The 11,883-nt window shown below is 46.7% G+C and overlaps 1 protein-coding gene across 2 annotated transcripts in view; it reads right to left on the bottom strand.

The window, feature by feature from the left end:
- Positions 1-1,892: 1,892 nt before the first annotated feature.
- The window catches only part of SULT4A1 (sulfotransferase family 4A member 1), a 30,286-nt gene continuing 20,295 nt past the window's right edge, over positions 1,893-11,883 (bottom strand). Inside the window, exons 5-8 of one of the 2 annotated variants that reach the window (XR_014564205.1) lie at positions 11,660-11,754; positions 9,575-9,713; positions 7,680-7,797; positions 1,893-6,835 (exon numbers count right to left, since the gene is read on the bottom strand). Coding sequence is in view for 1 of the 2 variants with exons in the window: in XM_083738938.1 (XP_083595064.1) it covers positions 6,723-6,835; positions 9,575-9,713; positions 11,660-11,754 (347 nt within the window). In the remaining variant the exon portion in view is untranslated. The remainder of the gene's footprint in view (positions 6,836-7,679; positions 7,798-9,574; positions 9,714-11,659; positions 11,755-11,883) is intronic. The other variant, XM_083738938.1, reaches the window with a different exon arrangement.

Here is an 11,883-nt window from a genome sequence, read left to right as displayed (position 1 = left end):
AATATTCCATTCCTGGGCAAGGTAATTGAGCAGGTGGTCGCAGAACAAATCCAGGCATGCCTCGAGGATGCAGACTCTTTGGACCCATTCCATTCAGGCTTCAGGCTTCATCATGGGACTGAAACTGCCCTGGTCATGCTAGTCAAATATCTCTGGCGGGCAAGGAACAGAGGTGAAAGCTTTTTCCTGGTCTTGCTGGATCTTTCAGAGACTTTTGATACTGTCAACCATGGTATCCTTTGGACTGTCTGGGAGCTGGGGGGCACTGTTATGTAGTGGTCTCGCTCCTTCCTCCCGGGTCGTGTCCAGAAAGTCATGGGGGGGGTAAGTGTTTGGACCCCTGGGCTTTCACTTTTGGGGTGCCTCAGGGCTCTATTCTCTCCCTCGTGCTTTTCATCATCTTTATGAAGTTGCTGGGGGAGATCGTCAGGGGGTTTTGGCTGGGTGTTCATATAGCTCTACCTCTCATTTAAATTGGAACCAGTGAAAGCAGTGAATGTCCTATGTGTCTGGGCAGTTGGGGGGGTAGATGGCGGCTAACAGATTGAGATTGAATCCCCACAAGAGATAAGTACTGTTTCTTGGGACAGCGGGTGAGCAGGTGTGGGGGATTCCCTGGTCCTGAATGGGGTAACTATGGTCATAAAGGACCAGGTGCATAGCCTGGGGGCCATTTTGGACTCACAGCTGTCCATGGAGGGACAGGTTAATTCTGTGTCCAGGGCAGCTGTCTACCAGCTCTATCTGGTACGCAGGCTGAGACCCTACCTGCCCGCAGACTGTCTTGCCAGCATGGTGCATGCTCTGGTTATCTCCCACCAGGATTACTGCAATGCACTCTACGTGGGGTTACCTTTGAAAGTGACTCGGAAACTGCAACTAATCTAGAATGCAGCTACCACACTGGAAACTGGAAGCAGCCGCCGGGACCATATAACACCAGCCCTAAAGGATCCACATTGGCTCCCAGTATGTTTCCAAGCACAATTCAAAGTGTTGGTGCTGACCCTTAAAGCCCTAAACGGTCTCGGCCCAGTATACCTGAAGTAGCGTCTCTACCCCCATCATTCAGCCTGGACACCGAGATCCAGCTCCAAGGTCCTTCTGGCAGTTCCCTCACTTCGAGAATTGAAGCGACACGGAACCAGGCAGAGGGCCTTCCCGGTAGTGGCACCCCCCACCTGTGGAACGTGCCCCCCCCCACAGATGCCAAGATAAAGAACTATCTGACTTGTAGAAGACATCTGAAGGCAGCTCTGTATAGGAAAGTTTTAAATGTTTGATATCTTACTGTGTTTTAATTTGTTTGAAGCTGCCCAGAGTGGATGGGGCAACCCAGTCAGATGGGCAGAATAATAATAATAATAATAATAATAATAATAATAATAATAATAATTGTTGCTATTGTTAGTATTGTTGTTATTATTAAGAGTGCCGCTATCTTCTTCCCTACCTTGTCATTCAACTTTTAATCCTTCCTCCTAGCTCGAGGATCAAAAATCTTTTTCCTCCAAAAAACACATTCCCGTCTGGGCAACATCCAGGCTAGTGGGAGGGGGGCATTTGGCACCAGAAGTGAAGGTAGACAGAGCAATGAATGCAAAGATCACCTTTGTACAACAGGCTGCTTTCTAAACACACACACACACACACACACACACACACACACACACACACACACTGGTATCAGCATTCCCAAGGCAAACCACCCTCAGGAGGGTGCAAGGTAAGGGTCCTTAAAGGGTCTGACCGTGTGGCTGGGGAGAGTCCTGATAAGCCAGAAAGAGAGTCCTAGCAGCTGAATCCCGCTCCCAAGGCTGAGGTTCTTCACCCTTGTCCAAGCTGCTTTTTTGCCTTCTTCGGGTGAGATAAAAAGCAGACAACCCACCATACACGGAACATGTCTTTATTTAATAAGCAAGCAAGCACAAAGTATAATGTGTAGTGCTTAAATATTCTCAACAGTACTAAAAATATAAAAATAAAGTTTACCAAAAGCCGTTTCACTCACAAATATACAAGGAGTGCTGTCAAGCCACAAAATTTTTGACGCCATTTGCCAACACCTGCGCTGATAGACAACTGCCTCCCTCTACCCTATGGAAATGATAAGTGATGCTTGTCCGTCTTCAGAGATTTCAATGAGCTGTCGTAAAGGAGGGCTGCCAGGGACAACCAGAAGAACAGCCCCCTCTCTTTTAACAACCCCAAAGCTGGCTTTCTGTGCTCTTTCAGCCCCATCATTTGCCAGAATTGCCAGGTTTGTAACCAGGGTGTTCATACGGATGAAGTGAGGCCACCTGTTCCTTCCGTGTGCCCACTCCCTATATTCCTGTAATAAACAGGAATACCACACAGTCCCAGGGTGGGTGTGCAATTGCAGAAAGGGCAGCAGGATATGCACCTACCAAATTCTCTGCTTCATCTGTAAATTTACTGCAGTGTGGGTCTCCAGGCTGCAATCTTATCTACCAACCCTTTCTCCTCCCATTTCTTGGAGCAAGTATGACTTTTGCACTGCTCCACGGAGAGGGATCATCCACACAGAGGAAAATGTGGATTTGCACTGGACTGTCTCCCCATTAAGGTAGGGGCATCCACATGATGCCCACCCCATCCCAGTGCTGGCCTGGACCACCTAAGTGTATGTGTGTTACAAAAAAAAAAACATTGGCAAGGCTAAAACAGGACTGAAAGGGAATGCATGTGAAGGGGAAAGGTCCAGGCAAACACTAGGATGGGGCTCACATTCTGTTCTGGTGTGGACAGGCCCTTTGTAGGAGAAGAGGGTGGGCAACAGAACTGGAACTGGGATGCTGTAGAAGGAACTTTGGGTTGTATCATGGTCCATGACCACTAGGTTGTTAAAGAGGCAAGATGGTTCCCTGGATTGTGGTCTAGCAGCCCTTTATTAAATCAGAAAAATGAAAGATAATTGATTCTTATATTAACAAGCAAACTGTAGGCTATATACATAATCTTTCTGAATAGGTATACATAAATTTATAGATAGTAAGCACACATCTTGGCTTTCATTCTGATATTGTGTGTGGCTGCTCTTTTCAGTTTTCAGCTGCACCCTCTTAGTTTGTTTTTCATGTCCATTAGAGAAGATGCCCTTTGATGTTTACTAGAAACTGCTATACTGTGCTTATGTATTAGAGTATGCCTGCTATATCATACATATGCAGTCTTTATTCGCATGGGCACTATGAAGAGACACCGCACTCGCTAAACATTGCTTCACCACCACACGTTGCTGATGGGAGCTATATTGGCTGCACTGGAAGATGGTTTTAGAAGGTCAGAATTGTAGCTCAGGGGTGCCGAATTTTCAAATGTCCACTGTATCTGCAGAAATTAAGTTCTCAAAAAGATTCACTAGCAGATCAAGAACAGATTTTCCCATTCTTTCTGGCCAGCTGGCAGACCTAGTCATAACTGATGAATGAGTGTTTGACATTTTATTTTATTTATTTATTTATTGAGGTCTCAGGGAGGTTCACAGAATTTCCAATCTTAATTTCTCAACCTACGGGTGGGCCTGAATGCAAGGTGAGAGTGGAGTACATAAGTACCAGTGAGCCCTACTGTTAAAATCTTGTTTCCGTTTCAGTTCAGGCTTATCTGTACCAGAAGTAGTTCTGGTTTCACTCAGGTTCATGCCAATCAGAGTTAGGTGGGGGGGGGGGGGAAGCATAACCTCAGAGCCTGCTCAGTTCTGGTTCATGTAGGAAATGGAAGTGTGATTGTTTGAAGTATTATGGGCCTCCATTTACAGGAGTTTTTATGGGTTACAATAAGTTATTTATGCTGGTTAATTGAGTGGAGCAGGTTAATTGGTCTAATGAGATATAATTTGGGCCTAGTTCCCACTGTGGTGGTCAATCTGTTTCTGGATTGTTGCACTTCAGACTGCAGCTGGGGGCTCATGTGAGATAACGCTTCTCCTTATAATAACAAAAAAGAAAAAGAAAACCCAGAGAGAAAATTTTGTACCTGGGAGAAGGGATCTAGTATACCCTTCTTCCTGACAGGCGGCACATGATGCATGCTTATGCTTCATGGATGGATGGATGAGCACTCAGAGGCAATCTCTCCTGCAGCCTCACAAGTCACATCACCTAGGTACAGGTCTGCTACCTCAGTGAGAGCTACATTAATCTAAATATTTGTTCAGATTCTGTTCTGGTCCAGTTTTAAGAGACTTTCAAATCATAGTCCAGGCTCTGTTCACTGCTGGAAATTTTCTTCTTCTTTTTCTAACATTCAGATTTGTTACGATTCCCGGCCAGACCATGCAGGCAAGAGGATAACCTTCTTCTGTACCATCCCTACTCAGCCTTGTTTCCCCATCCAAGCTGCGCTTGGTGGGTGGATGTCTGAGGGGAGCTGGAATCTGGCAACAAGGTGTGGGGAAGGGGAAATGATTTAGCTCACCCCCCAAAAAAACTTCCAATACCCTACCTCAGTACAGATATCCTTCCATGATACAGCTGCAAACACAGCTGCAATTATTCCTCTCAGCTCAACCATCAAGCAGATAACTGGTGGTTGGTTAGCGGAGGCATCTGGGGATCTGAATTTGAGGCACAAGGTGTAAAAGTGTGGGAAACACTGTCCTTATTGTGAGACAATTTGTCAGATGGAACCCCCAATATCTTTGCCATCACCACTGTTTTCTGCAAGCAACTGGAAAATATCTTCTCCAAATTTGTAATAGCCCATAATGGAAAAGTGCTCATTGCCTCATACACAACAGCCCTGTAGAGCCTTTCTGAGCACAAATTGAGAAGTTGCTACTAAACGGTTGCTTGGACTTTTCCAACTGCCAGAACCTCTGTTGGAGGGAAACCCTGTTTCCCCAGCACTCAAAAGAGCAAGAGCGGAAAGGGGTAGAAAGCTGATGAGAGACAAAAAAGGAAGAGCCTGCACTTAACCATCACACGTTGTCCTCCTTATCTTAGTTATGAAAGTAATGCTGAGTGCTTGACATGCACACACTAAGGTAACATTTAGCACATCATTTCAGCCTGTAACCCATTTTCCTTTGAAACGAACTTGTCTCTGGTTCACTGAAATTTTTTGAGGTTTCCACTGAAAAGCTTCCATAAAGTATTTTAAATACACAATGACTCTGAAAAGGTATACATCCCTAAACTGTGTATATACTACATACTTTACATGTACAGAACGTGTTCCATAGCAGTCAGGTATTCCTGGCATTTATCTCTCTTTTTTTTTTAGAATGCTTTCATTTACAGAGGAAGGATGTTTTCTCTTATTTGTGTTGACTCTGTTTAGGAACAATGCACCGGGAAGTTCTTCTGAAGGAGCCCTAGTGACATGAAGGAGAATGGCAGCTGTGCAGCCATCTTCCCTCCGAGGAAACATGTTGGGGGCTTTTTAGCAGGACCGACCTATGGCATGTTGCTGCCTGAGGTGAAGGGCAAGATGGTGCCCCTGCCACATACAGAAGCCAATTCAGACAGGCAGTTGAATCTTAATCCAGTCGTGGTGACGGGGCAGTGTCCTCCACGCTCACACCTAAACCAGCAAGCTAGTTCAGGGGTCAAGACATGCTCTGCCCTCCAACGCAGCGGAATGGCTGGGGGACTTAAGAGCTACTGCCTGCCCCTCCAGCACCTACCACTTAGTCACTTCACTTTGCCTAATAGTAGGGCTGGCTCCTCTTCTTAATTTAGGGAAAAATACAAGTAAGGCACCATGCTCATGAGTGTGCCACCTTTGACTCGGATAACCTCCCTCTCGATTCCTTTTCCTTGCCTCTGCCCTAAGGGGCAGATACTTTGTTGTTCTTAAATCCATCATTTCACAAATCAGTTGTGCAAAGAAGTGCATGGAGCTTTCCAGAACGGGCCGAACTGAGCTCCATGATCCTTTTCTGAATGCTGATTCCCTCAGGTAATATCAGCGCAGTCCCTCACTGCTGATCTTTTTAAGCAGCTCTGGAGTCTTTTGTTGAATTTGGGGGCAAAAGTGCTTTAAGGAAACAAACTTACTTCTGAATAAGCACCCCCCCCAGGTGCAGTCCTATCCCCATCTTACCTGGGAGTAAGAGTCCTATTGAACAAATTGGGCCTTACTTCCAAGTAAAGCACATGTGGCCAGTTCCAGGTAGGGGCTTGGCAAAGGTTTTTGTCTTGCTTTAATGTCTCTATTGCCTGTTTGTTTGGTTGTTTGTTTGGTTGGTTGGTTGATTGGTTGTAAGCTGCTTTGGGTTGCCCTGGGCGAGATAAAGTAGTGAACAAGTAAAAATAATTTTACAGCTGTGAATGGTGCAGAGACAAAAAAGAAGAAGCTTATTCCCCCCCCCCCTTGTCCAAAGAGAAAGAAGGGTAAGAGGTTCAGAAGAAGCAATAGGGGTGGGTGTTATTTCTTCATACAATGCATCATTAACTTATGGAATGAAGGGCAGTGAGCCCACAAACCAACAGAGAAAGCTTTTTGTGCCTTTATGCGTGGGTAAGTCAGGGGTGGTCAGCCCAGGGCCACACCTGAAAAGCAAACACTGAGCTAGGTGTTTGCTGCCACAATCTTGCAGGGCTCTTCTTACCTTCACTTCCCAATGCACGGTGCCTTTTTTAAAAGTATTGATATGTGCAACAGGTATAGTGTTGTGTCCAGCAAGTAATAAATGAATGCAGAAAGCACTTCTACTGGGATCCCGATATCAGAGTCATGCACTTTTGCTTTATGCTTTATAAATAAAAGTCAAATGTGAGGTCACACTTTCCCATTTTCTGTTTGTAAACCAAATCAAACTTCTCATTCATGGAGACAGTGAAGATGTCTTTCCACAGCCCAACACGTCCTGGAAAAGAGAGAGAAATTGAGAACCAGAAATTAAACTGATAATCATTGACAGGATGTGGCAGGACCTGTTAACAAAAACAGCAAGTGTTGTCCTCCAAAAGGACTAGAGAATCCCCCCCCCCCGCTTGCTGGTCACTCTCTCTGCCCCTGTAATTCCTCATAGTCTACAATAGGGCAGGGGTGGGGAGCATCAGGCACGGGGGCCAAATGCACCCCTCCAGGCCTCTCTGCCTGGCCCTTGGGTCTCTCACCAAGCCACTCCCCCATAACCAAGCCTGCTTCCCACCCCCTGGAGAACTTTTGCTTGTCTGGAACATGTCCTTGAACTCAAACGCCACTTGTTTGCCTGCATAGGGGAGAATGGATGGGGCTGACTGTACAATTGCCTCGCCCACTTTGGCCTCTGGACCACTGGCGGAGGAAGGGGGGTGCGATGGGTGCGGTCCACCCTGGGTGTCTTCCCTGAGGAGGGGTGACATCACTGCTGCCCCCGGGATGCTTGCCGTGGGCGGCACCCCCCTGGGACCCTCGCAGCTCGCTGTGGGCGACTCCCCCACAGGCGGCTAGCCCCGCCCCTGGGTGCCGTAGCAGCTAGTTCTGCCTCTGCTCTGGACCCAACCCACCTGTGACAAGTGTCCCCTAGAGGCTGCCTAGAAGGGTGAAAAAGGTTCCCCTCCCCCTACATTAGAGAGGCACAATCTCCTCCTTTGGATGTGACTGGCAACACTCACACCCACAAAAATGTTGGCCGCCACGGTCATAAGTTAAATAGCAAGTATTATATTTTGCGGATAACCATTTTCCAAGGATGTGTATGGATAGCTGGTCGAAGAGTCACCCACCTGGGTTCATGAAACTGTGATTTGTGATGGGATATGGAGCAAATGTAAGGAACGTAAGCTAACCCATGGCCTGCTCTCACAGCAACGGGGGGTTATCTTCTGAGTAAAAGTCAAGGAGCTAAAAGTGGAGGGAAAATGAAAAAAACCCAACATAAAGCAAAATAATGAAAATGTAGCTGGTGGTAAATTAAACAAAGCAATAAACTAATTTTAGGGTGATCACAGAATTTTAAATTGCACAAACAAATGAAAAAAGGCAGGCAGAAAACACATATTGATATTTAGGTTGGATTTTGAAATACAGAAAATTATCACAAATGCAAAGCAGCAAAACAAACAAATTTTAAAAAAGAAGACGTGTATGGATAAAAGGCAGGCAGTGAATAAGTTTGAGCATATATTCTAAGAGAAAATGTCTAGGCCAAATGAAGTTCATTCTGGAGGTGGGCTCTTTAAGGGTAGGACAGAGTGCTGGTCCAAAGGCAGTAAGGTGAAATAAAGAGAACAAATGTGGCCATACAGAATTAACAAAAAGGTGACAATTTGGTTGTTCTTCTTTTGGATACCTTGGGCTAAAGATAAACAAAAGAAGGTGGGAGAGAGAAAGCCACTGTATTCTCTGTTCTGCAAACACATTCATTACACTTCCAATAAGCTGGTATTTGTGTTTGTGGGACAAACCTAATAAATATGTGCTCCACAGTGGCAACGTCTCTGGGCCATACTAGAAGTGACAATGGCAGTTCAGTTTGTTTAAACATGAAATATGGAGGGGGCAATGGGGGGGGGAGAGAAGAGGTGTGGAAGATCAAATTTTGACAGGTGTTCATCAGTGAGGGGAGCTGAGCCGTTGTTAGGAGGGAAGTTCCATTTCCCTTAATCATTTGCAAACCCCCTTTCTAGATCATCAGAACAGCTCACATCTGGGAGGGTCTTCTTCTTATACCACATTCCACACTCTGAAGAGGTGATGGGCTGTCTCCAGCCCAAGAGGCTCAGTGCCAAGATGCTTACTTCCATTTGTCTCCACTGTCCTACTCTGTCGGTTTCCTTCTATTCCCCCAACAGCTCGTTGGAAAAGCCAGCGCATTTGAGCCAATCCATACATCAGGAAGCATGTGGTACAGCTCTTCCATTGACAATTTCCCTTTCCCAAACCCAATGGTAAAAAGGGACCAACAGAAAACTAGTATGTGGTGGAATCATCCTGAAGCACTATCTTTCCATGCTTAAAGGTAAAGGTAAAGGTACCCCTGCCCGTACGGGCCAGTCTTGACAGACTCTGGGGTTGTGCGCCCATCTCACTTAAGAGGCCAGGGGCCAGCGCTGTCCGCAGACACTTCCGGGTCACGTGGCCAGCGTGACATCGCTGCTCTGGCGAGCCAGAGCCGCACACGGAAACGCCGTTTACCTTCCCGCTGGTAAGCGGTCCCTATTTATCTACGTGCACCCGGAGGTGCTTTCGAACTGCTAGGTTGGCAGGCGCTGGGACCGAGCAGCGGGAGCGCACCCCGCCGCAGGGATTCGAACCGCCGACCTTTCGATCGGCAAGTCCTAGGCGCTGAGGCTTTAACCCACAGCGCCACCTGCATCCCGTGCTTAGGGAGGTGGTTTTTAAAAAAGGGGTGAAAAAGTCCCAGGGAGCATTTTAATATCTGCAAACATAAACCATTGCTTTCCAGTCCCGAAAAGGTTCTACTACATGCTTCTGAATCTGTAGGCAAGCTCCTTGGCATCATAGTAATTATCTGACAACAGAGAAGGGTGCAGCACATCTATTTCAACCTCTGTATCTGCAAGTGCCGCAGTTGCTGAGGCCCAAAAGACCCATAAGGAACACAGCACCTGCCTTCCACTGTCACAAATATTTGCACTATATTGTGCCACACACATACCCCTGCCCACAGGAAGGGCTTCTGCATTGCAACACTGGTCAATGAGCTGGTGACAATGTTCCACCATGGACTCCAGCTGTGCTTTGTCATAAGAGACGCCCAGGAACCTCGCCAGCTGTTCGACCATAGTTGCCAGATCCTGTGACGAAAGATTACATGCACGTGCCGATAAAGAGAAAAGCCCAAAAGAGGGGAAGGTTAGCAATAACAGATGAGCCCTGCAAGCAGCCATAGACGTATGTGTTAGCAGAGTCAAGAGCAGCATCCTAAAATCAGTGGTATAGACTCATTTTTCAGGTCCTAACTCAAGCAGCTGAATACAGTGGTGCCCCGCAAGACGAATGCCTCGCAAGACGAAAAACCCACTAGACGAAAGGGTTTTCCGTTTTTCGAGGCGCTTCGCAAGACGAATTTCCCTATGGGCTTGCTTTGCAAAATGAAAATGTCTTGCGAGTCTTGCGAGTTTTTTCGCTCCCCCCCCCCTTTTCTAAGCTGCTAATAGCTGCTAAGGCGTTAATAGCCGCTAAACTGCTAATAGCGCTAATCCGCTAAGCCGCTAATAGGAGTGCTTCACAAGACTAAAAAACCGCAAGACGTAGAGACTCGCGGAATGAATTAATTTCGTCTTGCGAGGCACCACTGTAGCTGAAATCAGATTTAAAGATTCCTTGCAAATGGCTTGTAATAGCGTTGTGAATATCAGTTTCCTATTGTAAGCGAATGACAATAGCCTAACTAGATATAAATGCTCTAATCCAGACAGGCATTCCCTAGGGGGGAACCATGGCATGAATTGATAGGCACTGCCTGTGTGGATTCTGACACTAACCAAGCCCCATTCATATGCCCGTGCTCTGTGCACAGCCATCCCAACAGCAGCAGCCCAGGCCATTTTTTTGTGGGGGGGGGGAGAGAAGCAGAGGGCTCAGTTTAGGGCCACACCCAAACTCACAAACCAGTAATAGATGGCTAGAAATCTGAGAGGGCTCCTGTTCACTCAGCTCCATCTCACAGATTGGACTTTTTATGGTGAGAGCTGCCCACAAACATCCCTCTGCTCTGAGGGGGCAAAGTTGGAAACAAGACAAATAGTGTGTCTAAAAGGTGCTCTCTTTCAAAGGCAAAAGGGATGAAGGCTCCCCTAACACCCACACCCACCGTCCTGAGCACACCTTGCACAAGGAAGACAACTGACTGGCAGTTTAATTCTTTATTGGCAAAGCACAAGCTTACAGTTTGTCTGTAATTAGGAAGCTGAGCCCCCCTCCCCACTTGAGACGTGCTCTGATCTAGACTGACGGAGCAACAGCGTGGCCACATAAACACCCAAACCTAAGTGCTCTTGTCTGACAGACTGAGAGCAAGCAACCTGTGACTTCTCCTACACAGAAGCTGTTGCTATGCTTGGCTCTTCAAGCCCTTTCTGGTTCTAGGGGACATCAGGGGAGAAGACAGAGTGGGGAACGGGATTTGGCCACCACCACCTGGCCCTTCAGGCAGTGTCTCTCCCTCCACTCCTGGTGAGTTCTGTCCTGGCTCCTGCCCTGTGTCCCACACTCCGTGTCCCACACCCCTTCCCATTATCCAACTGCTCAGACCTCTCCCCAGCTCTGACTGCTACCTTTCTGGAGGCACAAAACCCTATGAATCACTACTCCTTTCCCCTGGATCACACCCCTTAAGACACACACACCAGAATGGAGGAAACTGTCTGCCAGCCCCAGAGCCCTGAAATGGCTTACTAATTTTCATTGTGATCCTGGCAAGGCTTTGGATTTGCCAAATTTGCCCCTCCATTTCATTTGGACTGCTTTGTTGTTTGCTTTCTTTTATTCATTTGACTAATGTGCTTCTCCTGCAATTTACCGTAATACCCCATCTCATTTCAGAAACTGATAGCTTATAAAATATAAGCATCACTGCAAGTCACAAAATTCCATCCAATGGTAACTGGTATCAGTGAGCAGGGTATCTCTAGTTCTGATTGGAGATACCCTGGGGTGGGATGGGGGGGAGTCCATAGGATGGGGGGAGTCCGTAGGTAACAAGGGAGAGGGGGAAGCCTTTTATAAGATATGAGTTTACCTTGTGCATATCTTCATACTTGAGAAAGAGAACATTGGAGTCCATGTGATGTTGCCAAAACTCCTGCACATGTTCAAACCATGAACCGTATCCTACTGTAGAGACAGGAAATAGAATGGCTAATACGCAAGGACATCACTTTTAGTTAAGTTTCTCTGAAACATAAAAGCTGGAAAGAAGTGCATGGACTGAATTTTGTTGCCTTGTTTTCTAACAAAAACTAT

This window comes from Podarcis gaigeae (genome assembly GCF_964106915.1).
Source record: "Podarcis gaigeae genome assembly, chromosome: 5".
NCBI lineage: Eukaryota > Metazoa > Chordata > Lepidosauria > Squamata > Lacertidae > Podarcis > Podarcis gaigeae.
This window is presented reverse-complemented; position numbering and strand designations above follow the sequence as displayed.